We start from the raw sequence: 27,161 nt of genomic DNA on the forward strand, positions 1-27,161 counted from the left end.
AAGGAGGTAGCAAATTCACTGTTCTCGTTGCCCTGTGATTTCATATTCGTCCTTCTCTTTTGTAACTCAATCCAATCTTCTCTTCATTTCTGCTTCGGAAAGGACCAAAATCAAGCTCCATCCCTATTGTATGCCTGGCTCAATATGAGGTCGTCGTCGTGCAGACAGGATCATGCGCTGCGTGTCATCATAATTGGCTGCTCTGTGGCTGGTCTCACTCTAGCCCACGCTCTGGCCAAGCGGCGAATCGACTATACCATCCTTGAGGCTCACAGTCGCCTACCACAGCCGTTCACAGGAAATGCTTTCACCTTGCTTCCCAATGGATCACGGATACTAGCGCAACTCGGGGTGTGGGAAGAAATCGTGGCAGCATCAGATACGATCCACAGCCATTCGACTTTCCTTGAGGATGGAAGGTTGTTAGAGAGAATAGATGTAGAAAGACTGCTTTCCATGAGGTATGCCTTCCTTATGCAACTTGTGATTGGGTATGTCTAAAGCCTGACTAGGCATGGTTATGACCTAGCGGTTATCCCACGATGGAGATTTTTGCGGATTCTCTATAATAGCCTCGAAGATAAACATCGCGTGTTTTTCGGTAAGTGCATTATGGCTTTGAATCAGAGCTCTTCACAGGCCAAAGTGGAATGCGCCGACGGCTCCATATTTACCGGAGACCTGGTCGTTGGCGCCGATGGAATCCACAGTGTCTCACGTGGCGAGATCCTGAGGTGTAATGGGTCCTTGCAGGCATCACCAGATCCAAGAAAGATACTTGAAGGCTAGTAGCAGTATCATACCTATCCCACCTCAATATTTGCTGAGCAGAGTTTCAGGCTTGACCTCAGAATATTCCGGCATATATGGCATCTCGCGTCCTGTTCCGGGACTGTCTCCAGGCCACGCGCATCGCACGTACGGAAACGGATTCTCTTTCATAGTCAACATTGGAAAAGAGAACATCTTCTGGTTACTATCTTTCCATGCCGGGAAGGTGCACTGTTACCCTGATATACCGCGCCATTCGCAAGACCGGGCATCAATCGACCAGCAGGTCTCCCCGTTTTTAGTAGCGCATGTCTCTTCAAATGTTCGTTTTGAAGAACTGTACTGTAATGCAATCACATATTGTCATGTCGCCCTTGAGGAATTCCTCTGTGAGAAATGGGCTGCAGGTAAGCTTGTGTCTATCGGGGACTCTGTTCACAAGGTCTGGGTCAATTTCTTTCGCTATACCTCCCAGCTACTCGAGTATGGTATTTACAATGAAACCTGGCAGATGACACCAAACCTAGCCCAAGGCGCCAATTGCGCAATTGAAAGCTCTGCCTCGCTAGCCAATTGTATCGTCCGTACTGTTGACCAATACGAATCCTGTGCACGCCCAGATAACCCTGAAAAGGATATGGGCCTAGAGGCATGGGAAGAGTCCCGAAAGCAGAGGATGAGGCGCTTTTACACGTATTCATGGATTCTGGCTCGCTGTGAAGCTTTTTCTGGGCCTTTGTTCAAGGCCCTTGGCCTCTATATCGGGTCCTTCCACGGAGAGCAGGTAATCAGTTACATATCCGACATTAGTCCCGAGTCAGAGTACCTGGAATACTTACCGCGGTCAGATTATCACTTGAAATCGCGATCTGAGTGGCGCCACAGTGGGCTGAATCGATTGAACCATCTCTCTGTGAAGTTGGCATTCTTGTTATTGGATGCTTTGATAACAATGTGGAGCTTTTGTTTCGCTTAGAGCATATACCTGCATTGCGATCCCTCGCGACTGTGGCATATAATACAAGGACATTTACTGAGCAGGGCCTTAAGTACCCTTACTGAAGCGGTTTCATGTAGATCAGACAAATTGAGGCTATTGGAGGAAATCTGGTCTGTGTAAGAGTACTGTACATACATACATCCAGGATCGTCATTCAGCTGAAGGTATCTCTTGGCACATAGCGTCATACTCGGTATAATACAGTTTCTCTCCGCAATTGGATTGGGGTTGAAGATTAATGATTGGGGCTTGAGTCACGAACTACTCCACTCGACCCCGTCTTGGCTTTGCCGAAAAAAAGTAAGAAGGGATCTGCAAGTGATCCGATGAGGTACCGTACTGTACTCCGTATGGATGTATGTACGTGACCTACACATGATTCAATCATGGCTGAACCTGAGGATCCTTTCACGACCTGAGGCACACTACTCTCTCTCCCTACCCTTCCTTTTCTCTAATTTCCTCCTGGCTGCAACTTTCCTCTCATACTCAAGATCTCGACCACAGCAGATCGGAATATGGTCCACCAATTGTCAAGCCGACCCTCCTCCTGGTTCCTCTTCAGTCATGCGACCATCAGCTTCTCCCTTCCAGAACAATCAGACTAGCAATCCCCGCGCCCATTCCCCCGGTTCCATGAATCTTCGCCAGCGAGGCCCGGCCCGCTCTGCCACCTTCGCAGAGGGTTGTTCATCAAATCTAAAAAATGAACGACGCAACTCGACCTTCTCAGATTCGGTCTCCGAAGCACGGAATTCCATCCGATCCTCCACGGACGACCTATTCTTCCCGCGCGCAGCCAAGGGTTCCTTCGATGCTGCGGATGCGTCCAATGAGGAGTCGCACTGGCATTCTGCACCCTTGGCCCTCGCCCTCCTACCTGCCATCGCAGGAGTCTTTTTCCAGAACGGAAGCGCCGTCGTAACAGATGTTACTCTGCTGGTGTTAGCAGCCATCTTTTTGAACTGGTCCGTGAGACTGCCATGGTAAGACAGACCCATACGATTGATTACACCTAATTTTCCCCCGGTTAACCAGTATGTCAGGGATTGGTATCGCTCCGCCCAAGCGATCCGACAAGACAAATTCTACGATGCGAACGAAATCCCCGTAGACATAGAGATCGACCACACCCAGGATGCAAAAGAAGACTCAGCCCCAGCAAAACAACGCGCAACCGAAACAGCCAGCGCCGCCAGTAGGGAATTGCAAATCCACGAAATCGTCGCTCTGGCTTCGTGCTTCATCTTCCCGCTCATCGGAACATGGTTGTTACACGGAATTCGATCCAAACTGTCTCGACCCTCAGAGGGCTTAGTCTCGAACTACAACCTAACCATATTCCTCCTAGCATCGGAGATCAGACCCTTTGCCCATCTATTACGAATGGTCCAAGCGCGCACGCTCCATCTCCAGCGCGTCGTCGCATCATCCACCGAACCCCCCAAAGACAGAATAGACGCCAGTAAGATAATCGACCTCTCCAAACGACTGGAAGAGCTCGAAGCCCACATAGCAGAAACAGCTGCGGCGCGCCTCGCCCCTAGCCAGGAACAGTTGCAGCCCCAAGCGCAAGACTCCCTCGTCTCACATACCACAACAGAAGTGCGGAAATCGGTCCAGCCGGACATCGATGCCCTGAACCGCGCCGTGAGACGCTACGAGAAACGTACCGCGATGACTTCCTTCCAGACGGACTCCAGAATCGAAGCGCTAGAGGGTCAGGTCCGGGATGCTATTTCTCTAGCTGCTGCTGCGCAGCGTCCCAGCGTACGGAAACCGAAGAATTCTGTGCTCCTGCTGCTCGAGTGGCTTTATACGCTTGTTATGCTCCCTGCTCAGGTCTTCGCGTCCTTGGCTGTACTGCCATTTCATGTCGCGAGGCGGTGCCTGCGGTTTGTGCAGGATATTTTTCTTTCGAAAGCAAACCCACAACCAAAACTTGCGAAAGGCAAGCTACCGCAAGACCGTAAAGCGCGGTCCCCGAAACGCCCAAGACGAGTACCCCAGCAAGACTCGGCAGAGACACAAGGACTAAAGTCCATTCGCGAATATACATGATCGTTTATTCGTCGCGATGTGATTATAGTATACATTTTCTTACAGTGCTGATAGTAAATGTAGAATGACTGATATCCGAAGACGGTCTCTACTTCTTTATTCATTACTACCGCGAGAATATTTCCGACCAAGTGGATTCCAGTGTGTTGGAATGGGGAAGAATGGGATACTCTAATTAAGCATTGCTTTCTATTGTTCTCGGTGGCCTTCTTTGGCTTCAGGCAATAGTTAGAAGTGTATAGTTATATAGCATACTGTCGCCAACTATACAATACTTACTAAGACGTTTATAATACCAAACGCCGCAACACATGTTCCATACACGCATCGTCCAGATGACGTCTCTAGTAGTTACCGTCGAATAGTCTAAAGGTTATAAAAAGAAGTAGTATAATACAACACAATGCATACAGAACCCAGCTCGAATCTATAGGTATTACAGTATATCCTAGATTATCAAAGGAAAGGAAAATACACATCCAGGCGCATATATACGAGACAAGCACTGTATAAGAGCTCAAGACCAACCACCGGAGGGACCTTTATTGTCAACCCCAATGGTCTTCAAGAAAGGCTCAATTATACTTCGTTTCCGGTCCTTCTGTGCTCGCGCTTCTTTGTCCTTTGCTGGGACAGGGACGTTGGCGGAGATAAGGACACTGGAGAATATACCCGCTAGGGCGGCTTCGACGGCTTGCCGGCGAACAGCGAGAGGATTGACGGCAGGTTCTGGTGCGTTTGAGGTGAAGGTGAGGGTTCGCCGTCGGAGATTGCCTGCGGCTGCGACTGCGGCTGCGGCTGCTGTTGCGGTTGGTGTGGTGGGTTGTTTATTGGGGTTGGCTTGCTCGTCGGACTGCCTTTCGGAAGAGTGTCGTGGGGGCATGGATGTTACTGGGGCGACTTCATTGGCGATGCGAGCAAGCATGAAGGTGACGAAAGTGAAGGAGACGCTGTGGGCGGGGGAATATGCTAGGCTCTCTAGTACCCAGGCTTGGGATTCTTCCCAAGATAAAGGCGGCGCTTTTGTCTTTTCACGGGCGAGGATTTGCTGATCTAGATCAGACCAAACGGGAGCAGTGACTATCCCATCTTTCAAAGATCTAAGAAATACCAGTAAGGTCTCGCTTAAGATCTCCAGACGGTGAAGCGAGGATACTTCGGGTGGAATGACATGGTTGAAGGATTTGTTAGTGTCCAAAGCTTCCCGAATAGCTGCCAAGAGGTGAGAACGCTCTTCTTTGTCTGTCAGAGTCCATGACTCTGGTTCGAAAGGCCATGCAAACCCATGTGGCTCTCTAACCCACGGTGGAGAGTCTTCCGACTCGCCTCTGATCATGCTCCATTCGGCAATAGCACGTTCGGACAACTCCGATATCGATTCCGTCAGGCGGAAAAGCTCCCGCGGAGCTGACAGAGGGATTCCTACTTCGTCCTTCTGACGTCTCGTCATATCTGTAGCGGGCAATGTGCGCGCACCCGCTTCCGGCATGACGGTAAGTTCTTCCAAACTGCGACCAAAGCAGGTGGGCAACCACTCTCCATATGCAGGGATGAAATGATCTCGGCCGTTGGTCACCCGAAGGACCAAAACTTCCTCTAAGCTCAACTTTCCGTCATTGAGCAAACGTGCAAGCTGTATATCTTTGACACATGCAGTAACTTGAATACTGGTAAGTTCTCCAGGCAGTAATGTACACTCCTGCAAAGGTAAAGTAGATGGTTGATCTTCAGGGTTGTCGCGGTGCGGCGGTTCGATCTGATATTCAAGCCAAGACGGGTGATAATGACAGCCTTCTCCTTGTTCGGGCTTTTCGAATGAGAAAGTTGCAGGCACGCCGCTAGTGTTCGCAACTGTCAAAGATCGAGCGACGGATACATCAAATGGCACGTCACCAAAATCCAGTGCATTTGGATCGTTCGTCTTCTCCTTACTGGGCTCATGGCCGTGGCTGTCCACCACTACCGTCAAACCCGGTCGAGACTCATTTTCAGCCTTGTCCAGCTCTCGGACCACTTCCTGGTGAATCTTGGCCTTGAGTTGAGGGACAACTGATTCATAGGTTATAGTGAAGCCGGCTGCTAGAGGCTTGTGGTCAGATGAGAGGATTCCTTGATGCGAAATATAATAGTCAAGTCTAAGTGATTGGTCCGGATCACTCTGCGAGTTGAATGAAGCATCGTCACTAGCGTCATCTTTATCGGGGTCGTATTCGTCTGCACTGTCTGCGCCATCAACATCAGGATCATAGTCGAATAGAACGTTGTCATCTGCTGCAGCCTTATCTAGTCCCCTAGCTTTCATTTCTTCGTCCCGTTTCCTGGCTTCATCTGCTTCCTTGGCTAACTGTTCATGCCTTAACATATCCCTCCGTGTCCGATACAGAATTCTATCGCACCAACTAGGGCCCCGTTGCTTTTCACTAGAATCGAATTTGGCGACGCTTCCTACATCATACTTGTACGTTGGCAGAAAGGATATGCTACCTTCCCTCCATCCTTCGTGGAACGCCTTCTGCTTGCTTTGTTGCAGGCGAAGCTGATCATGCGGAAGTAAAGACGATATTGTAGTTTGCAAAGATGCAGGGTCTGTGTGGGGGTCCACGTCCTCATCGGAAACGGGCGGAGGAGCTCTACTTGTCTCATCCGTCCGTTTTGGTGACTCCTCTGAATCTTCTTCATCAGCCACATGTGTAGAGTTGTGCGTTTTATCGTACTCGTTCTCTGTATGTCGAGCAAGGACCTGACGCACGTCATCTCCAGGTATATCCTCTAGTCTATAATTAAGATCACCAAACCAGAAAGCGAAGTCTTCTTTGCCTATACTCTCGGTGGGCTCATCCCTAAGTGCACTTTCAGTATCGATCGGGTCAAACTTTGTGCGTTGGAGAATTTGGGAGGCGTCCCAGTTCCGTCGTTCCAGGCTGTTTTTATCCGACCCAGCTGCCAAATGAGAGTTGACGAAGACAAGACACGTAGTCTCGCCCAGCATCAGGCGCGTTACTGCAGCGCCTTTGTTTCCCATGTACCCGAACAGGCCTGTGCCTACATTGGCACAACTGACCGACGAGACAGTCTCGGCAACAGAAGGAGAGGCGTAAATCAACAGCAACAGCCCTACCAGTTGCGACTCTGCGACTAATTGGTAGCCTGACGGTAAAGCATTCTGCATCGCAGCTTTCCACCTATTCGCTGGCGCTGGATCAACGTAGGGCCTCAGGGCCTCCGCCGGGGAAGATATATCCACAATCTCTTGTAACCCAAGAACGTAGAGTCCTACCTGATCGAACTCAGATCCAGATTCATTCGGGTGATCATCACCCGTTTTAGCAGGGGCTTCTTCTAGGCCGGAGACTCGTAACCCGGCGAGCTGTTCGCATATCCCCTCCCGCTGAACAAACCACTTTCCGATATCTTCCTCCGTACCTTGAATGGCAGCCACATTCCACGTTCCAACTTTGACGCGAATAGACTGTTGAGTTATATACTCGGATTTCCTCGCTTTAACGGCCTGCGGGAGCGATGAGGGGTCGAGGGAGGCATCAGGAGACGATCCGTCAGAGTGCGAGTCACCTGCGCCGGCACCGACCGGCGACTGCGGCGCGCGCTGTTCGGTATCTGACACCATGCTGAAGAGAAATACTGGAATCAGTTATAATAGAAGGATTGGTTATCGCCTGCTGCAGGGCATTCTATAGAGGCCCGAAACCCCTCGGTAATCCGCAAATTAAGCGTTCACCTTGTGCTTTGGCAGCTTTTCAACAGCAGGCAGTGTGAGTAGGACAATGATCAATTGGAGCGAGGCGGGGCGATCAGAGGGTCATTACGACAGTACAGTAATTGCTGATAGAGCCAGTTAAATGCCAAGTGCCTGTGCGAATATCACGCGCCTCACTGGCGGGAAGTATAAGAGACAGTCAAGAGGGGTGGGTTTGCCCGCCAGTAGGATAGGTATGAGCCGATATGAATGACGACAACGATAAGAGGATCGCGCCGAAGCCAGATAACGCCGAGGCGTCTTCGAAGCGAAGGATTGGGCGGTAGACACAAAATTAGACAAATATCGAGCCTAATGATTGAATTGGACTGAAAGGATCAGGAGGAAGCAGAAGTGGTTGTGGATCATTTATCGTCAGCTGTGCTTTTGCTCTGACGAAAGCCCGTGGGGCTGCCGACCGCTTCCTAGAACGGAGCTACGATTTCATCCATTTAAATCACCCGAGCTTATTTGCGACTTTCGCTCATTCCTCCATACCAACACTTGTTATTATTGATTCCCTGTTAATTCATTCACTTGCTAACTACTGTCCCTTGGCTCTCTTAACCCCTGCCAGAAGCAGCCCATATTTATCTCCTCTTTCTCTTCCTTAAGCTTCACAATGTCAACCCGCAGACCCCGACGGCAAAACAACAACAATCACCGTCACAATCAGCCTCAACCCTCGGACTACGAATCAGACTACCAGAACTATTTCTCAGATACCCAACAACAAGAAATCAACATGCCACCTCCCCCAGTCCGCTCAAACGAAGAGCTGAACCTCTCCGTCCTCCACCGTCACAACCCCGCCATAACTTCAATTCTCTCCCTAGCGCCGTACGCCGTCATCTACATATTCAGCCCAACCACACGGCAGTGGGAAAAGAGCGGAGTGGAGGGCTCACTGTTCGTTTGTCAGTTATCGCAGGGGTCTCTAGGCGAAGAACGATACAACGTCTTCGTCCTGAATCGGCGGGGTCTGCATAATTTCGATGTTCCTCTGACAGAAGGGGATAATGTGGAAATTACGGAGGAATATGTGATTCTCAAGGTCGACAATGACTCCGGGTTGGGTGTGGATAATAATAACGGCATGAATGGGAAAAGCGCCGATCTTCGCATATACGGTCTTTGGATTTACTCCGAACCCCCTCCCAACTCTACGGCCGAAACGCGCAGTATCAATGCCCAGGTGATTCGGGAATGCGCCATACATGCAGGTCAAAGTTTGAAGCTGGCCCGCGAGCGACTGGAAGCTACTCGCCAGAATGGACTGCACGCTGCAGCCGCGGCTGCGGCTTCTACGGCTGACCCCGTGGACGAGGTGCAATCAAGTGTTGCCATGGGTCGTCAGGTTTCTTTGAGGGATCTTTTTGGGCAACAAAGGGCCCAGGATGATGGATGGAGCACAACGGCGCACCATGTCGGTCCCCAGGGATGGCCCCAGCCTGGGATGAGTGGTCCGATGGCGCAGCCGCAGCCACAACCGCAGCAAGATGTACTAGGCGATCTATTTAGGAGGGCCGGGTTAGCGTACCAGGGGGGTCCCTGATCGAGGAGCCCCCGCCATTGTCTAAGAGATGTCTGTTAGGGGCCTAATGTCATGACACTTGCGATACCCATGATATTTGCACAATGAGCGCAGTTTCCTTCCAATGAAACAACAGACAACCCTGCATTATAATATAAATTAGAGACAAGGTGATATAAAGAAGCATATCCCGTCTAAATACCCCTTGTCAAATCCAAAGAGCAAGTCTATAATTACCCCCGACATAGAATCACCAACAACAAACCATCCCTCCAAGCTCCATCAATCCTGGACTATATCCAACACCATATCGGCCACTTTCTTCGCCACAACGTCGCTATGTTCTACAAACCACCTACATCAGCAAACCCCACCTGCAAACACCTCAAAACAAGGAGACAGGGAACGGAACTCACTCAAAACAAAAGCATGCGGCAGCCCCTCCTCACAGACAACCATCTTCGGACCACGCTCCGTCTGCCCTCTCAACTCAACCACCTCATCTCTCGTCCGCTCCGCAACCCAATGATCATTCCGGCCAAAGTAGAAGAACAATCGAGTAACCGGATCCTTGACGTCCGACATGCCCCACACGTCGTCACTCCATTTATCCGATGTGATAGTCTGCATCTCATCGGCAGCCATGTGTCTAAAGCCCTGTTAGAATACTTTCAACCCCTCTTCAACACACTTCCCACTAGAAAATAGAGGAAACATACAAAGCCTGCTGCACACCATACCCGCTTTCCAAGAAAGCAGCCGTAGTCTCGACCATGTTATCCCGCGGCGACCCCATATAGAACCTAATCAGAGATCGTAAAAGACTACCCGGAAGCAGGGCCGTCAGGATGCGGACGAAGAAGCCCACTACAACAGCCAGCTGCGGGATAACAGATAGCATGCGCTGCGATAGATCCGATTAGCCTATGGGTTTCAAACAGCCCAGTAAAAGAAATAGACAATGTATACTCACCGTCAACTTCTGCCCGGAAGGCGACTTCGCAATATCAACAACAGTGGGAAATAGCATAACGCCGCCGATGATATCGAAATCAACAGAAGGCGATGTACCACTGGTCGAGCGCTCACGATGTCTCCGTAGGAGCTCCATGGCTATGTAGCTACCCACCGAATGGCCGATGAGAATCACTTTTGGTCTTGGTGATGGGACCCCGTTTGATGCTTTGCTGGAGTTGGTGAGAAACTCGTCTAGCTTGTCTTGGACAAAACAGATCTGTTCTTCCAGGTCATAGTATCTAGGTTTAGAGCCTGGTGCTTTGGTAAGCTCGAATCCTCCAAGACTGTGTCCGTAGATCTGGAAGGCATGGCTTTTTCTTGTCTGTTGTGTGGATTGTGTGTTTAGCTTGTCTGAGAGAACGGAGAGAAATGTGTGGTAGTACCCAATGAGACCTGGGTTGCCTGATATCATATAGATGGTGATGGGAGCTAGTGATGAGTCGGATGCGGACGATGTGTGGAAGAAGCTGTCCGCAGAAATATGGGGTTGTCGGGTGGAAGACATAGTGGTCAGGCACTTTCGGGTTAATGTCGAGGCTTTTAATATATTTTTATAGCCTATGCGTGTCGAATTGGCATATCTGAGGTGGTACATGAGTGGAATTCACTTATAAAAAGGGTATGGAGTTCGATAAATTGATTCGGAGAAATCGGAGTTCCCGTCATGCCTCGGCACCGATTTAGATTTCATCATCAAGCTACAAATTACCTATACCAACACTCTATTACAAAGTTTAAGACATTTGGATACGATATGTCGTTCTCAACAATAGTTCAGAGACGCGGTTCGTTATGAAGGTAGCGAGTTACTGTGCCGACAAGTATGTGCACTAATATCTCCTCAGAAGAATGCAAATATCAACTCTCTCGACAACCCGCTCCATCAAACATTCCCAATCATGATAAGGAATAGAAAGAAACGAAATCCTCCATACCAAGACCTCTGAAATGCAGGCATACGCACACAGTGATTCATCGCAATTCATCGCATCCAGCCAGACTCCATCCCTATCAACCAGAGCTCCTTAAACCCCATAGATAGACCGAAGAACAATACAGAAAGCTCCAGTTATGCCAAAGACCCAGGTGGAATAACACCGACCATCAGACGCAAGAGGCCGGCAGCATGCGCGCTACTTCCTCGCTTCTGATTGCATATCATTTTGTTTTTTTCGCCACGCATTGACAGTGCAAATGAACCATGAGGTGCGCAAAGGAAGGACACTCAAATAAAACAAGATTGGAGAAAGAAACAAACAGGACATGGTAGCTGTACACCAGGTCAAAATTTCGACGATGAGAAGGTAAGAACAAGACAGAAATCGCAGGCTTCAGAGCAAGTAGAAACCTAATACATGATATCTAAGAATGCCAAAAGAAAAGCACAAAGATGTATAGCAAAGGATGAGGGAATCATACAGAGATATGCAGTGAATCAGTAAAGGGAAAATGAAGAAATGAAAAAGACTAAACCATTACTTCATCTGGTATCTAGGAGATTCGCGGGAAATGCAGGTAGAACTCCAAGTACTCGGACAAACGAGGACGATGCTTGCGGGGAAACCCAGTCATGCGAATTCCATGAATGGCAGGAGAAATATCACGGGAGTATAGCTAACCACTTTCACCGTGGTTCTCGCCACGGTTCTCTTTCTCACTGCTTGGTGTACTTGCCGCAGAGTCAGTGGAATCCGTCTCTGATGACGGTTTAGAGCTAAGATTGATGGCTATCCTTTTGGGTGCTGTGCTGCCAGTCACGGTTCCCAAAATACTCTGAGTTGCCCCTTTTTCAGTAGCAGCTGAGAGCGACCCAATTGACACGCTCCTCTTCTTTCGCAGCATACCAGCACCCCCAGGACTGCCACTGGTTGAGCTCCTTCGTTTCGGTCCAGTACTGAGCTTAACCAGCTCATCATCGTCCTCCTCTTCACGCCGGCGCTTCTCTGACAGACGCTCCGGAGGCGTCTGCACGGTCGATGAAACCGGAGTCGACGGTGCGTCCACAATGGAGTCGGTAGCGGCGTCAAGGGTTGGGGTGCCTTCTTGCCGTACCAACTGTTGCTGCTTCTGCTCCTCACTATCCTCCGGCTTCGTGTCCATAGCATCGTCATCCTCATCGTCATCTGGATAGTCGACTAGAGGCTTGACCACTGGCGAGGCGGAACCGTTCTGCATCTGAGGAGCCATTGTTGCATTGGCCGCATTGTCATTTTGCCACTAGCAAAAAAGATCAGCACACTGATTGGTAATCATTAATAATGAGTATAAATTGTCTTACCTCTTCCTCATCATCAGATGTGTTGAAATACTCTTCCTCTGCCGCATCCATCTCCCTAACACCCTGCCAACGTTGTCCGTTGGGCGGCACTCGACGAGCTGTTATACCTTCATCTTGAGAGTAGAGAGTTGACTCAGCTTCTGTACCATAGCCCTGCATTTGCTCATAGCGTAGGATCAAGTCCTGGAATGTGTTGACATAGGTAATATTCTTGAGCTTTTCACCGTATTTCTCAACGACATGCAGAACTATCGGTTTGATATTTTCACGTTTGATGAATTCGAAAAGTTCGAGGCAAGCTGAATTAAGGAGGTTATCGCGTGGCATTGTTTCATAGACAATGTCAAGAATCAAACCAAACGTGTTGTTATGTGTCATCAGGGCTTGGTAAAATGTGTCTTGGAGGCTAATTAATGTACGGAAAAATTTCAATGCGACTTTGGCGAAGGTAAGCAGTTAGATAGAAACTTCTGTACACGATTTCGAATAGGTCAACTTACTCAGCTTGAGGTGCTTCTGGGGCACAGTAAGTAACTGAGCAACTCTGGGAGCGAGTGCTTCATTATGGATGACAGCACGACTTCTGTACAGATGTTGACGGACAAAGAAAGTAAGGATATCAACAAGATGGGCATACAAGGCCACCTCTTGAAACCTGAGGTCGCGAACTAAAGAAGTGAAAGAGAATTAGCCGCGTGAACAGACTGAGGCTAATGTAGACCAACAATACTTACGGCTGGCGCGGTTCTCAAGGCGTTTTAATGGCATGAATAGCCTCTTTGCAGACTCATCAAAGTGGTTTTGAACAAAAGCATCAGAGAGAATATTAGGACGTGGCTTCGAGTACTGTTCGGGTCCAGCCCGACCCATCGTGTCTTGCAAAAGAATCTGGGGATCCAATAGAACCTTGACTGCATCTGCGAGTTGATTTTTAACACCGAGATCCGACTCTAAGTGAAGTAAATCAATCAACGTATCAGTCAGCGGCGTCTTCTTCTCATTGACGGCCTTGAGCATATAACCCCGCATCATGAGAGGATCATGGTCAAGCAGTGCAACTAGAATATCAATTCCAGTCGTGCGCATAGCGGGGTTAGGGTGCTTAATAGCGAAGGCGATCACAGCGAAAAGGCCATGGCTAATGAAGTTTGCGAAGAGATTGGCGCGCGCCGGGGCTTGCAGGTTTTTGGCAATAGATGCACATTGGTGGAGGAACTGCACTGCATCCTCCTTGCGCTTTGCATCGGTATTTCTCGGATCAAACACCGTGAATAATTCCTTCAGGAAGGGGCCGTTTGACTGGATATGATTTACGATCTCGACCTGGTTAAAAAAGATCAACGAGTTGAGGACTGAAAAAGTTGGGTCGTCTAAGATCCGGGCCAAGACCACATCCTTTAGATACTGCAAGCGCCAGGTGTACCGGATTTTGCGACGGATGAGGGCGTCTTTAATCGGGACCACCTCTTTGTAGCGTGACTGGTCTGCGAGGTATTGCCGATGGTTGGCTTTGTGTGTCGGAAACTCGGGGTCGTCTGGGATTTCATCAGCAATCGCACAATAACACAACAAACCCCATGTCACGTACATTCCAACGCCCCCACAACTCCTAGAATAATGGGGTCCGTAACGACGGTCTCGATAATGGTGTTGTCATTGAGAAGGATGAGGGATTTCATGATATTGCAGAGACGGTGTAGGTCCGGCAGGCTCTCGAGATCTTCTGCCACTGTGACCAATGGTATGAGCTTTGTTATATACTCTTCCCGAATAACAAACTTCGACAATGCGTCTCGGCCGGCTTGTGTCATGCTGGCTGCTCTCATGACATGGTCAATTTCGGGGAGGTTTCCGAGCTCCGGAGCGGGTAGCATTATAGATTGATATGTTTCGAGATCGTCGGAAAAGGCATCGTCTAGGGAAGAGCCCCTGGTCAGTAACGAAAGTCCACCAATCTGCCAATGACAGACGCAATAGGAATGCCGGGTGTTTACCTGCTGCTGCCAGGTTCGTAAGGTGTTGTTGAACGCCATTGACAAAATTCCTTTCGCGACCGTTGTCAGCCAAGAGAAAAAGGACACTGAGTCACAATGTCCAAGCGATATCCTACCAAATCACGGCGCAACCCTCAGGCTCCTGGAAGCTCAATGCCATATCCGTCCCATTGGGTTCCGTCCATACTATCAGGGTCTCTGGTAGCGTCGCACAAACGTTAGTATCTTCCCCGTTTGAGTTTGCGATGCGGAGGGCGATGGGAGAGTGGAACCTTGCTGTTTCTGGTACCCGTCGTCTTTGGAGATTTTTGTCTCCAAAAGTACCCGTTCGGGTTCATCTTCAGATTCGACAAATATTCGCGGTTCATCCTGCAGGAAGATAGAGTGGGGATGTCAGCGACCGGGATGAATGTTTGAGAAAGCGCGACCCGTAGCGTTTGCGCCCGACGACCGATGTCGCGCTGGACGGACGATCCCCCATGCGATGAAACTTACGTCCAGGATCTGACCAGTACAGAAACCAGTACCTCTATCAAACCAGTCGTTATCCCTCAGTTCGTAGACCTTGACTCGTTTGCGATCGCTGGGCGGTTGCACCTCCAACGCCATGATCTGGCAACAGGGGGGAGGTGGCGTCTCGTCACTCCGGGACAACTCAGGAACGAGTGCACCGGCGCGCAGAGAGGCCCGAAGTTGCGGGAAGGATAAGAGTGAACCGCTGCCTTGTCCGGATTGGACGAGGGGTTGCGGACGGGATTAAATGGAAGAAGTATGATGGGGGGGGAAAGAATTGTGATGGGGATGATGAGAAAGAAGGACGGATCGGAAAGACGAATAGGTCACAGGTGATAACGGGGATGGCACACTTTGCTGCTTCTGCTGCGAATGATGAAAGATGATCTGAGTTTGGGTCGGGACCACCTGACGGCCTCGGTAGCGGTCGGCCGCTATTTTTCTCTTCCCTTTTTTTTTTTTTTTTTTTTTTTTTTAGAGACCCTTTGGATCTCGCTCTTCGCTTTTGATAATATATAAATTACCGATGTAAGAATACTTTTATTTTCTATCTTTTTTTTTTTTTTTTTTTTTTTTTTTAAATATTAACTATTGGGGTTGGCGGCGCGCAAAACTGGAAAATCAAAACCAGCACAAGCACACGCGACCGAAAAAGGGACGAACACCAAAAGAGCTGAAACTGCCGTATTGATTTAAGGTACCCAACCCTTGCCTGATCGGGTGTGGGGTTCAGCGTCGAGATTGTTGAAAATCTCCGGATCTACTTTCTACAAATAATCAGGAAAAGAAAAGAAAAACCAGTAAATAAGAAGATAAGAAAGAGCCAAGTATATCTGGGGGGCCCCGGTTTAAGGTGAAAGGAGGATAGTTTGAAGCACTGATCGAACAAGGTGGTTTCGAGACAGGAGAGAAGCCGGCAGACTACGGGGATCTGCAAGGCAATGAGTGGATGAAATGACGTGCACCCGCGGTATTCACACCAGCACCAGAATAGCAACCATCTCGGAAAATGGTATAAATTCAAAACATTAGAAATAAAGTAAGGACAAACATGAAGCATGCTCCCCTGAGGGAAATTAAAGAAGACGATCTCCATGATTCATGTATGTGTACGGAGTATATATCGATAGTACAGTACATTTAACCTATGATTTGCAACTATAATGGTTCCTCAGTTAATTATAGCTATGCAATATATATAATATTAGATCCAACAGGACTGAGTATCATATATTGTGCATAATTAGGATGTGCCTATGTGTATGTGTGTATTGTCAGACATTGCTCAGGGGTGGGTAAAATAGAGTAAAGACGGCCTAGGCCATGTTGATTAAAGGCTATTCCCGTTCTGCCTTATATAGAACCTTACTTGTCAGCTAAGAATAGCAGGGTAGGCCTCTTTTTGGAAACTTCCCCAACCCAAATCCTTTCCCCGCCTTACCCATGGAACCTCAATGGGACAACTCAGATTCACCATGGCCATTAGTGGGGTTTCAAGTTATCCAGTACGAAAGAACTGAATTGTTTGAACAAGATGTTTTGAAACATAGCATCTCACGTTGCATATACTAGTTGTATCCGTGAATGCTTACCATTGATGGTGGCTTACGTCTAAGCATGCACAGGGCATCTACTACTACCACTACCTCTGTCCATCATCACCCTACTTCCCTACCACTCTCAAACATCTTTACTTTTCGCTGGCCAAAAGACCAGAGTTACATTAAGTCTTTTGAGCACGAGTCTCCTCCCATCTGAACAACCACTAAGGGATGGGGAAAGAAAGATAGCGGGGTGAGTTTTGTCGTTCCTGAAGGAGTTGCCAGACTGATACTCAAGACGATACCCAATAATATATACCCCCTTTCCATCACTTCAAAAATTCTTCTGACTTCAAGGTTCAAGCTATGACTTTTTCCAGAAAAAAGCGGGACTGTAGCCGATGAGGTCATTGCCACCTTATTTTAAAGTCTATTACTCATGGCCTGAGGTATCAACATTCAGGTCATGTGAGCATGCCGAAATGATATCATAGCATGTTGCCTTCTATCCTGGACAGGATTCCTTGACATTTTGCGACAAATGAACGGTGAAGCATATGGTTGGCTTTCCTTGTGGGCAAGCGATCCATGATGATGCTTAGCGCAAGTTGAGCAAATTGTGTACAGAATTTGACCGACTAATCCACGCAAGCACAGCGTTCGCACTTTCTCCCTTGCTTGTAATGGGTAGCTCCTCACCTATAGAGAGCTCTGCAGCATGCTCATCACCAGTGATCGCGACCAGGATTAGTAGTAGTGGCATACTGGTAACTACCTTGTTAATGGAATATTGGGGTCTGAGCGTTTTTCCATCGGGATATAAGGTGTGTGCTCTGTTCTTCCGCCCGCCAAACTGCCGGGCTTCCCATTCGCTGATTGGTCGCCAAGGATGAACTGGCGTCGGACAGATCCGCCCCATCCACTCGCATTGAAATTAGCTAATTACACAGTGGGGTAGCCGTGGCAATGATTGGCCAGGACTTCCACGAGGCCTCCCGAGCGGACATCGTCCAATTGACGGGGCCACTGGCGAAAATTCCCCAATCAGGATAGGCTCAGTTCTTCCGCCGCCTGGACCTTTGCCCACGAGTTTTTTTTTCTCTTCCCTCCTCTCTGTTCTACACAACTTTGTCTTCACCTCTTCCGAGTTGATACATTCAGAGACCATAGGCGAGCGACTTCCGGGAGTTTTGCGCTCGTTCAGGTCTTCAAAAGCTCCCATTCACGCTTATCTACCCATACCCCACTATCTCGACCCTGCGAGAACCACTCTCGACAACGTTTAATTTCACCTTCTCAGAACTACTCGGACAGTCAGTACGCTGGTCTCATTATGTCGGATGCCAAAGATCAAATTACCGTTCAAGCGTCGGCCGCAACTCCGCACGATAACTCCTCGATTGCCCAATTTCCGAAGGATGGTACTTCGGCGGGTGTAGATGCAAATGTCCGTGAAGCGGACTCTGCCTCCGAGGAGGCTCCTGCGGACCAGATCGACAAGAAAAAGAAAGGCTTCCTTGCGTATTTTACGACAAAGGAGTTCTATATCATTCTGATACTTGGGTAAGTTGCGACATTTTCTGGTTCCTTGGTCTTGACGGCCAGTAGCTTACGTCCTACAGACAGATCTTGGCAATCACGAATACAGCTACTAGTACTTTCAGTACACTCCTTTCAGATAGAGGCACCTCGATTCCGGCTTTCCAGACTTTCTTCAACTATGTACTGCTGAACATCATGTTTACCCCGTACACGATGTACCGTTACGGCATTAAGGGCTGGGCCCAAATGGTGTGGAAAACCGGCTGGAAATGTACGTGAAGCTCCACATTGCTGTATATGGGACCAGCTATATCTAACTATCTGACCTTGTGCGATCCAGATATCATCTTAGCATTTTGCGACGTCGAAGGCAATTATTTCATCGTGCTGGCATACCGATACACAACTATGCTTAGTGCCCAGTTAATTAACTTCTGGGCCATTGCAGTCGTCGTCATCATCTCGTTCCTATTCTTACGCGTCCGCTATCACATCACGCAAGTTCTGGGTATTTTGGTCTGTATCGGTGGCATGGGCGTCTTGATCGCATCCGACCATATCACCGGCACCAACGGCGGCGATGTTAGCAGCGGCGACCAACTGAAAGGGGACCTTTTCGCCCTCCTGGGCGCAACTTTCTACGGTCTCGCCAACACCGGAGAAGAGTACTTTGTCAGCACAGCACCCGTCTACGAAGTGTTGGGCCAGATGGCGTTCTGGGGCATGATCATCAACGGTGCCCAGGCCGGCATTTTCGACCGTGCTTCGTTCAGGACCGCCACCTGGAACAGCGAAGTCGGTGGTTATCTCGCCGGATACACCCTTTGCCTGACCTTCTTCTACTGCATGGCTCCGCTCCTCTTCCGGTTGTCGTCCGCTGCTTTCTTCAACATTTCCATGCTGACCATGAACTTCTGGGGCGTCATCATCGGCATCAAGGTCTTCCATTATACCATCCACTTCATGTATCCGATCGCCTTCGTGCTTATCATCGTCGGTCAGCTGATCTATTTCCTCGGCCGTCGGGTCCTGGGCGAAGCGCGCAAACCTTGGCTGGGTAAGAATCAGGAACGTGGTGTATCGGGTCTGTTCACTGCGAAGAGAATGATCGATACTGAGGCTGTCGCGCCTAATCATAATCCTAATTTTACGACTCATGATTCTGCCACGGCCAATAATGATCCTCGCACGTCACATACTAGTCCAGTTTAGGGTGGCGTTTGGGGGTTTGTTATCGTTTCTTGTTTTGCGAATACTTCTTTTTATTTTTCTTCATACTCGGGCTCTAATTCTGCTCTATATCTCTCTCCATCGTTCTATGATCTTCCTATAACTGCTATTGCGCTGAGGTGTGGTATGCTATTGTGCAAAAGTTACTGTTTTTCCATGTCATCTTCGTTTTTCCAACTTACTGCGGTCTCTATATCCTCTGGCATATATACTAGAGATAGAAAATCCAACATTATATCAGACTTTGGTACAATTCAGAAGCAAAATCCCTTGTGTCTACTGTGACTTAATACCGCAACATCAGATTAAATGGGTGGAAGACGTGACTTCGTATCATGAGATATGTCAAAAAAGAAACCAGACCTGCATAGACAGAGATGGGCCGAATGGATTGGAGAATAAATATATGAAAGCAGAACACACGACAAAACCAATAGGAAACCAAAGTCAATATGAATATCCAAGATGACATACCAGAACCTTAAGTGCAGATCAGACTCCGATAACTCTTTATGTTTCCCTGCTCCCCCTATGTTCCGATGCCCATGCCCCAAGATAGAAGAAACAAGGTGACAGAAGAAAGAAATAGAAACTCAACCTTTTGGTGCCCGTACCTATCGCAAAATTAAAGAATCGCATGCTTTGGCCAAACTCACAACCCGAACGATGACATGTAACACCGGAAACCTTCCCGAATGAGCTGGAAACAAGAGCCCGAGACATACACTCACAAGCATGTAAATACAAACCCCAACCGAAGAAAAAAAGAAAAGGCCCAAATGCCAATGAAATAGCCAAAGTGAAACACAGAACAAATGCAAGGACAAAGCCACAGAGACCAAGTTACCAGACATAGAAATAAACGATAAACGAACTCAAAGATGCCAAAAGCACACCAAGGGGGGGAATACCGACTCCAGTAACCAACAGGCCAACCAAGTTCCATAGTCAGTAAACCAACCTGTACCAATTAAACTGTCCACATATGACGGAGCGCTAAACAGAACGTATTCTTGCACCACTTCTCCCATATATGTACCATGCTCTTTCCCAAGATTTGAATCATAAATAGAACCCTCTCTTATAACGCCACGACATAGAAGCTAACGCATATTGAATGATGAAGTAAGCGTCAATCGGAGCCGAATCGTTTGTTTCGTAAATCAACCCCAGACGGAAGCTTGGACGCCCAGTCCGTTCTTCGATCCCCAAACGCCGCCGCCATTACCCCAGCCGAGTGCCACACCACCGCTAGACTCTTTCACACCGGGAGTTCCGGCAGAAGCGGAGGTGGAAGGGTTCGAGGCCGACGAGGCCGAACGATCATTGGTTGCGCCTGCGTCACCTGGTGTGAAGCCGAAACCAAGAGGAGATGGCAGGGGTGTCGTAGAGCGTTTGTTCAGAGCCGGGTTGGCAGCCTGGACTTGACCCGCTGGCTGGACCGGGCGAGAACCGATAGGGCCCACGGAGCCAATGGGACCGCTGGCTGGCTTCGAATGCGCCTGCCTCGCGGAGGGCGAGTCGGATCTTCCGGGGGACGAGGTCGAGGTCATCGGTTGCTCGGCGTTGTCATACTTGCCGAAGACAGGGTTAATGCCCGAGCTAGGCGACGACGTACTGGTCGCGCGAGAAGGGGATTGAAGAGACGCGCCAGCTTGAGCAACGTTATCAGTACTACCTTGGACCGGGGTCTGGGCCATCCCGAAAGGATCAACACCACGCGGGGACGGGCCACGGACACCAGTGGCAGATGTTGGGGTACCGCCACCGTGGCTCTCAGATCGTGGGTTGTCATCCGCAAAGCTGCCAGGAGGGAAGAAGGCGGGGCTTTCGTTGCCGTACAAAGCCCTATGTTGGCGAGCTAGGAGTTCTCGACGGCTTTCTTCGCTCATGGCGGCCGGACTGAGCGAACGATCGGACTTGTTTCCAGACATTTCGGCAAGCAGGCCTTTGAGAAAAGAAAAGAATATTAAAACTCATGTTCAAGAAAGGAACCACGTCCCAATGTATTATACAATGCAACCGATACATGTGGGCAAAGGAAGAAGTCATGGGGAATATTGGAGAAAGAAGCCAAAAAAAAGAAAAAAAAAAAAAAGCTCCAAAGGCAAATGCTACCACGTACTTCGGTTGTACTGTTGCTCCTGGTGATAGTTGCGGAGCTCCCTTTCACGCTGTGCCGCCATCCGACGCTTTGCTTGCATCATGTGCTCTACTTCATTTGGGCGTCCCTGAAAACGTTGGGAGGCATAGAACCCCTGAAGGTTGGGGTTCGGGTGCATCCTGGCTCCGTCGAAGTCGCTAATCGAGTGGTGACGCTGGGACATGGTATTGGACACACGGGGATCTGCAACCATGTTTAGATATCGATAGGTGACAACAAAGCAGTCTAAGGTTTCATACCGTAGTCGGGAAATGGGCGGCCCATCATCATGGGCATCGAGTCCCTCCGAGGAGCAGACCACAGTTTTCCGCTCTTGACAAGGTTGTCAATAGCACGATCCACCTCTAAGGAAAGGAGTCAGCAATTGTTCGACTCTGTTTCTTCGGCGACACGGAGAGTGTCGATAACAATCCACGGTAACCAGCATGACGTGATATATGACCAGATCAGGAAGCCCAACCAAAAACCACCAATAGCCGGTATTTCGCAGATTGTCCTTCTCAAGCCCATGTCGGAGCAATGATAGAATAGGGAAGTCACGGTCATACCGTCAAACTGAGAGGAAAAGGCAGGAACTTCGTCGCGTTGAGAGACGGAGCTCGATCCTGAAAGTCGGAGCATTAGCTTCACTGTATGAGGGCAAGAGCACCATCGCCCAGGTTTATGATCAAACCATACCCGAACGAGATGGGGGAACAGGTTGCTCCCAAGATACCTGGCGCGCAGCGGGCGCCTGCCAACCTTGAGGTTCGTAGTAAGACATATTCACCGACAAGAATCGCGACGATCAACGGAATGGAAGCTGCGAAGGTTGATGGTCCGCTCGGAGATGATCAGGGGAGACTGTTGAAAAGTGAGGGTAAGCGTAAGCTCCCGGGCTAGATTAAGACAACATGGAATTGAATGACAAGATATTGCGGATTGCAGCGGAGGTTCCAAATAGATGAACCAGGTGTGCGAGCGATAGAGAGAGAAGGCGCACGGTGACCAACGATGACATTAATCGGACTGATTTTAGCATGCGGAATGTTTCTTCAAGCACTCCGTATCAGAAACTTTTTTTTTTCTATGATTTCTTGGCTTCTCTCTCTCGACCGACAGCGAACACGAACGGAATCATTTGGAACACCCCGACTGCAATAAAATTAGGGGAAAGAGTTGCGTCTTTTTTCAAATGAAAGAGCAAGGGGTCTTTTTTTTTCTTCTTTCGTCTTTATTTTCTTTTTTTCTTGAATAAAAGCAAGAACTTCTGTGAAGGCGGGTTGACATGCGCAGCCCAAAATGCTCATGCGTTGTTCGGTAAGGGAGTGGACTTACAAAAAAAGGAGTGATTATCCTCCCAACAAAAGATCCGGACGGCTCTACCACGAGTGAACGAGGCAGAATGGTAGCAATAGACAGCGACTTCTCACCCTAGAGGCACGACAGACGAAGAGTCTGGCGTGGGGAAATCAAAGGGGCTGAGAAGGTGTGAAAAGGGAAGAGGAAACCGGGGAGGGGAGGGTAAGAGGGAGGGAAGGCGAGAGAGGGTGAAGGATGAAGTGGTCGGGTAACAGAGCAGGTGCGACAAGCCAAAGTGAGAAACTTGGACTTGAACTGGACTGGACTGGACTGGACTGGGGCCGTGAGGGGACAAGAAAGAGGGGGAGAAAAGGAAAGAAACGAAAAAGCGCGATTGTTTCCTTCTGTCTGTCTCTTTTTTTTTTTCCTTGACCGGGGATAAGAAAAGATAGAGATTGTTTTTCGAATTACTGTACAGTATTACGGAGTTGGGCAACGCTCCAGACTCGAAAAGGAAAAATAGGTATCGCCCTTTGAAAAGAGAAAAATTAAATAAAAAACTGAAAATTGAAAATTGAACAGCAGATAGGAAGAAAAATTACCGCCCACCTTGGGAGAAAAGCACACAAACACACTTTCTCGTCCACACCACAACACACAATCAATCCACCAGTCCCGAGAAATACAAAATTATTATTAACAATAAAAAGAGCAGGGTGGGCATCGGATGGATTTGGCTTGTTCTGGTTGGTGATGGAGACCCGGCTTGTTGAATCGCTTCTTCCCGGTCCCCATTTTTTTTGCTGGTAATTAATACTGTGAACTCTTACCACCTCTCCTTAACCCGTCTAGTCACCTGCTATTCTCCTCCCTCTACTCCAGGGAAGGAAAAGTAGTTTAGGGGTTGGTTGAAAGTCACCATATACTCCTCCATTGTAGGTAGAACTACCATGAAGTACTGGAATAACCTCTTCTGTTCCTGATATCTCATGATCGGATTTATAAGGCAAATGCTCGGTGTTCCCCGGGACCGTTCCACTTGTATCAAGAATCGGTATCCATCCGTACAGTTCCTGTACCGAGTGAAGATATCTACCTTCAGAAGAACAAAATAATTAATTACCCTAGACAGTTAAGTCTTCAGGATTAAGGGGGATTATGATTCCATGAGTCTGCTGATATGCCTAATTGGAAATAGATGAAATCATATTCCGGCTCAGCAGTCCTATGAAAAGGCATCATCCCAGAGAAGCCGCTGCACAATGGCGTATGGGTTGTCTGAGGGTTAGCCGGTAACCGGAGATTATTCTTGGGTGTAATAATCTGTCTTGTTTCTTAGCGCGGCCCGTCAACCTTTTTGATAGAGACCGTCCCACCACCTCTTGAGGTAGTACTTCTCCGAAGTAGTAGAGTACTACCAAAGTACTCCTATCTGGGTATTATCTCTTGTGAATATGATTAGATCCGAAAGACATTGTGAGTAGCACTATTCTCACCTTGTCTCAGTGATGATGCGACACATCGACACTAGAGAAGATTATCTGGTACTTTCAATCACTCTGACAAAGCTATTCTACCTCGTGGGGGTGGGAATTGAGGCATTTCTATGCAGAGTTGGGAGGACTTGGGGTCGATACTAGTATTAACTTTGGACTCCTTCAAAAATGAAGGTGTGATCGGGACCAGAATCTGTACCGTACCGTAAAGGGGTGCCATCCAAGGTCATACAAGTACTACTAGGTTGTAGTGGGTATAGTCCATTCATATTTCTATTGATAACGAACATAATTAGTGATGAAAACCCAAATTGACTTCCACATTCCTCGTGGGGATTAAATTAGAACTCCAGGGTACGCTACTTTGAGTTTAGCGCCAGTCTCTTTGCGGGTCGCATCTCAGTTGGTTCCAAAGACTTCAATTGTCTGCGACTCCTTTAAAGCTTGAGCAATGTTTTGTCTGAAATCCATCTGCATTCATTGTGTAAGGATGTGCACTGTTTCCTATGTTCCATGATGATCTGCAATGGCCTCTTCCCGATGTATGATGGCAGCCCGGCTATGTTTGCTTGCCTATTCCAATTCTTTAGATTATGAGAAGGTATATTTTTGCCCACGGATGGGCGAAAACGCCGCTTTGACAACTCCCGCATGTGAGAGGGCCACTATACGGGTCTTGCACCCGCCAAGCTCCTCTTCATTTAGCAACTGGGTAGGGTTTTACATTAATCTCAAACAACCCCATTGTGCATACTAAATGTCTGTAACTGAAGGCAATGTCTAGTCACTTACCTGGCAATGTAAACAAGTGCGATGTATATTTCATTTTAACATATTACTATCTATACACAGCTCAATCGGCCATCGTCCAAATCTGCTCCGAGGCTTCTGAAGATAGGAAGTTGTTTTATATCGTGAGCTATCATAGCGTAGACTTTAATAAGGCAACTAGTTCACCAGAGCTCACCGACCTTGCAGGTTTCGCATATATTAAACTCAAACGTAGGGCTACTCTACGTTTCAGATGTATAGCAACTGAAAGAAAGAAGGCTACTAGCAAGACGCGCAATCAGCTCCGCCCCACGAATAGTCAAACTGATCTTGAGGTAGCTCTGTGCTGAGATGCGCTCATTTCTAATCAGCAAAGTCCCCGGTAGTTCAATGAGACTAACCGCTGCATACATCTGACCTACCTTTGAGTTCTTTTGAATACTCCTTCGTTGGTTGCCCTGGGGGCTAGTCAGATCGTCAACACACATGGAGTAAGGAGGCTGTCCCTTGTACAAGACTTCGGCACCCGCTCTGATACTATATCTTCCAGACTTCCTCACACATTCCAAGGTTGGCTTCCCTATTGAGATTTATCGACCAGAGAAAACTTCTCTAGCGCTAACAGGCATGGAGTACTACGCCTAACTTCCTGACAGCATTTTTGAACTCTTCGCCCCGTGCACGGTTCCGAGCGGGTCGGCACGCAGATGAAACGGTCATCTTAAAAATGACACTGGGAACAGGTGCCAGCTTGCCTAATGAGCCATGAGATTGAGATCAAAATTTTTTGACTGTGCCAAGACAGACGTAGTCTCTGAAAAGCTAGAACATGGCTGATCCCTACGTCTCGGTCCCACCTGAATGTGAGACCCTGGCAACATAACAAGCCGTTGCGTGATGATCATCATGGATATGTCCCTGCGTATACACTATTCTGGATCGGAGCTAACGAAGGAACCCATACCCAGTGCAATGCAAACAGTATTAAACGGTGTAAGAGCTGACTAGCCAATTATCTGTCTTGCCATCAAATTTTATAAATATACTCCACGGCCACTCAGACGCCAATGCAAATTGTCTATTTCCTACTTCTCCAAGTGGCCATCTTGCTGTATTTGAAATATTAGAGATAAACTATCCAAAGCGGCAGTGTTCTGCCCGACGGCCTACTACTGGAATAGTAATAGGGGGTTCATCAGCTCGAGGATCGCGTGCTTGCGATACTGTTGAAATAGCAGTCCCTATAGATCTGATTTTACTTATCTGCTATAGTGTGTCTTGACAGTAGCAAATGTACTTACAGATCTGTTTGAAGGGTATCGTCGAGGCTGGGACTTTGGAAGGGAACACTTGACGATGGACGTTACAATCGCATCATGGGCTCAACCCACTCAATATAGTTGAGATTGTCAATAATGTTCTACGTGTTAGCTGGAGTAGTTGCTATATCTTATGACTTGTATTCTGATGTGTATGTATTCATTTCACTAGCCTTTCTAAAGATATTAACTTCGGGTAGATCATATCTGTCTCTCCCCTCATTCAAATGGTATCAAGCAAGAAACCTTGACGATGAGTGAATGTTACATTTACGTGAAGCTTAGAGAAGTCTAATCTTTGGAATCGTTGGAAGGGGGAGTTGGTATGTTGAAGAGCGAGCTAGCTATTTCAATATGCCCTCATTCCTGCACGATGCTCAGTTAGAGAATAGCCCAGCAATTTTTAGTGTAAGTCTATATCGGCCTATAATAGCTCAATTTCTTTATTGGCTCATGGCATGAAAAAGAGCCAGAACTACATGGGTACACAATGCCTCCTGCAGTTTCAAGGGATATTGAAGCTATATCTACTCTTTCAAAATAGGTATAGACTCCGCAGTATTCAATTTCCTCGCACAGAGCATATCATCACGATTCATCCTCTCCCATGACATCTGGGACATCTACGCCACGTTCTAATGATAACGATGGGAATAGGACATTTATGGGGGCCCTAGTTGGTGGCGTAGGAGTGGAGTTAGTTATCATCCTGGCTATCCTCTTCCTTGTCAGGAGGCGCTGCCGAAGGGCAAGTAGCAGCGAACACACTTCGGGAGTTAAGACTGTCCTACGAGTAGGAAGCCACTCACGAGAAGTAGAAGATATCACACCATTAAGAGGACTTGTTGAGCCTGTGGCGCGGAGCTCGCCGTCATACGTCCACAGCTAGTATTAT

The 27,161-nt window shown here is 48.3% G+C and overlaps 10 protein-coding genes across 10 annotated transcripts; 6 read left to right on the top strand and 4 right to left on the bottom strand.

Annotated features, from left to right (window-relative positions):
- Nucleotides 1–144: 144 nt before the first annotated feature.
- On the top strand, nucleotides 145–1,747 carry BDV37DRAFT_269421 (FAD-dependent oxidoreductase; the record flags this gene model as incomplete). Its single annotated transcript, XM_032084362.1, has 4 exons — nucleotides 145–491; nucleotides 549–788; nucleotides 829–1,259; nucleotides 1,341–1,747. The coding sequence occupies 4 exons, from the start codon at nucleotides 145–147 to the stop codon at nucleotides 1,745–1,747; spliced, it is 1,425 nt and encodes a 474-aa protein (XP_031944301.1).
- Nucleotides 1,748–2,338: 591 nt separating this feature from the next.
- Nucleotides 2,339–3,832, top strand: BDV37DRAFT_280255 (uncharacterized protein; the record flags this gene model as incomplete). The annotated part of the gene is made up of 2 exons (XM_032086520.1): nucleotides 2,339–2,757; nucleotides 2,818–3,832. The coding sequence occupies 2 exons, from the start codon at nucleotides 2,339–2,341 to the stop codon at nucleotides 3,830–3,832; spliced, it is 1,434 nt and encodes a 477-aa protein (XP_031944302.1).
- Nucleotides 3,833–4,234: 402 nt separating this feature from the next.
- On the bottom strand, nucleotides 4,235–7,916 carry BDV37DRAFT_241622 (phosphatase family protein). Its single transcript, XM_032081211.1, has one exon. It carries the CDS (start codon nucleotides 7,455–7,457, stop codon nucleotides 4,350–4,352), a length of 3,108 nt encoding a protein of 1,035 aa, XP_031944303.1. The 5' UTR covers nucleotides 7,458–7,916; the 3' UTR covers nucleotides 4,235–4,349.
- Nucleotides 7,917–7,967: 51 nt separating this feature from the next.
- BDV37DRAFT_39110 (Dcp1 family protein) lies at nucleotides 7,968–9,300 on the top strand. Its single transcript, XM_032090547.1, has one exon. It carries the CDS (start codon nucleotides 8,209–8,211, stop codon nucleotides 9,139–9,141), a length of 933 nt encoding a protein of 310 aa, XP_031944304.1. The 5' UTR covers nucleotides 7,968–8,208; the 3' UTR covers nucleotides 9,142–9,300.
- Nucleotides 9,301–10,642, bottom strand: BDV37DRAFT_291254 (bifunctional triacylglycerol lipase/ester hydrolase; the record flags this gene model as incomplete). The annotated part of the gene is made up of 4 exons (XM_032088894.1): nucleotides 9,301–9,464; nucleotides 9,537–9,769; nucleotides 9,840–10,000; nucleotides 10,094–10,642. 4 exons carry the CDS (start codon nucleotides 10,640–10,642, stop codon nucleotides 9,403–9,405), a joined length of 1,005 nt encoding a protein of 334 aa, XP_031944305.1. The 3' UTR covers nucleotides 9,301–9,402.
- Nucleotides 10,643–11,751: 1,109 nt separating this feature from the next.
- Nucleotides 11,752–15,018, bottom strand: BDV37DRAFT_269426 (SMEK family protein; the record flags this gene model as incomplete). The annotated part of the gene is made up of 8 exons (XM_032084363.1): nucleotides 11,752–12,354; nucleotides 12,416–12,852; nucleotides 12,916–13,083; nucleotides 13,150–13,950; nucleotides 14,004–14,344; nucleotides 14,526–14,595; nucleotides 14,682–14,778; nucleotides 14,905–15,018. The coding sequence occupies 8 exons, from the start codon at nucleotides 15,016–15,018 to the stop codon at nucleotides 11,752–11,754; spliced, it is 2,631 nt and encodes an 876-aa protein (XP_031944306.1).
- Nucleotides 15,019–16,926: 1,908 nt separating this feature from the next.
- Nucleotides 16,927–17,911, top strand: BDV37DRAFT_39209 (uncharacterized protein). The gene is made up of 2 exons (XM_032090549.1): nucleotides 16,927–17,287; nucleotides 17,414–17,911. Exons 1-2 carry the CDS (start codon nucleotides 17,147–17,149, stop codon nucleotides 17,747–17,749), a joined length of 477 nt encoding a protein of 158 aa, XP_031944307.1. The 5' UTR covers nucleotides 16,927–17,146; the 3' UTR covers nucleotides 17,750–17,911.
- Nucleotides 17,232–19,533, top strand: BDV37DRAFT_39183 (DUF914 domain membrane protein). Its single transcript, XM_032090548.1, has 4 exons — nucleotides 17,232–17,287; nucleotides 17,414–18,026; nucleotides 18,086–18,276; nucleotides 18,346–19,533. Exons 2-4 carry the CDS (start codon nucleotides 17,797–17,799, stop codon nucleotides 19,215–19,217), a joined length of 1,293 nt encoding a protein of 430 aa, XP_031944308.1. The 5' UTR covers nucleotides 17,232–17,287; nucleotides 17,414–17,796; the 3' UTR covers nucleotides 19,218–19,533.
- A 710-nt stretch (nucleotides 19,534–20,243) lies between these two features.
- Nucleotides 20,244–22,406, bottom strand: BDV37DRAFT_39264 (uncharacterized protein). The gene is made up of 5 exons (XM_032090550.1): nucleotides 22,078–22,406; nucleotides 21,948–22,004; nucleotides 21,639–21,743; nucleotides 21,361–21,582; nucleotides 20,244–21,183 (listed from the first exon to the last, which is right to left on the bottom strand). The coding sequence occupies exons 1-5, from the start codon at nucleotides 22,160–22,162 to the stop codon at nucleotides 20,399–20,401; spliced, it is 1,254 nt and encodes a 417-aa protein (XP_031944309.1). The 5' UTR covers nucleotides 22,163–22,406; the 3' UTR covers nucleotides 20,244–20,398.
- Nucleotides 22,407–24,458: 2,052 nt separating this feature from the next.
- Nucleotides 24,459–25,050, top strand: BDV37DRAFT_241663 (uncharacterized protein). The gene has a single exon (XM_032081212.1). The coding sequence runs from the start codon at nucleotides 24,703–24,705 to the stop codon at nucleotides 24,931–24,933; it is 231 nt and encodes a 76-aa protein (XP_031944310.1). The 5' UTR covers nucleotides 24,459–24,702; the 3' UTR covers nucleotides 24,934–25,050.
- The last annotated feature ends 2,111 nt before the right edge of the window (nucleotides 25,051–27,161 follow it).

Source organism: Aspergillus pseudonomiae, assembly GCF_009193645.1.
Source record: "Aspergillus pseudonomiae strain CBS 119388 unplaced genomic scaffold BDV37scaffold_13, whole genome shotgun sequence".
NCBI classification, from domain to species: Eukaryota; Fungi; Ascomycota; class Eurotiomycetes; order Eurotiales; family Aspergillaceae; genus Aspergillus; species Aspergillus pseudonomiae.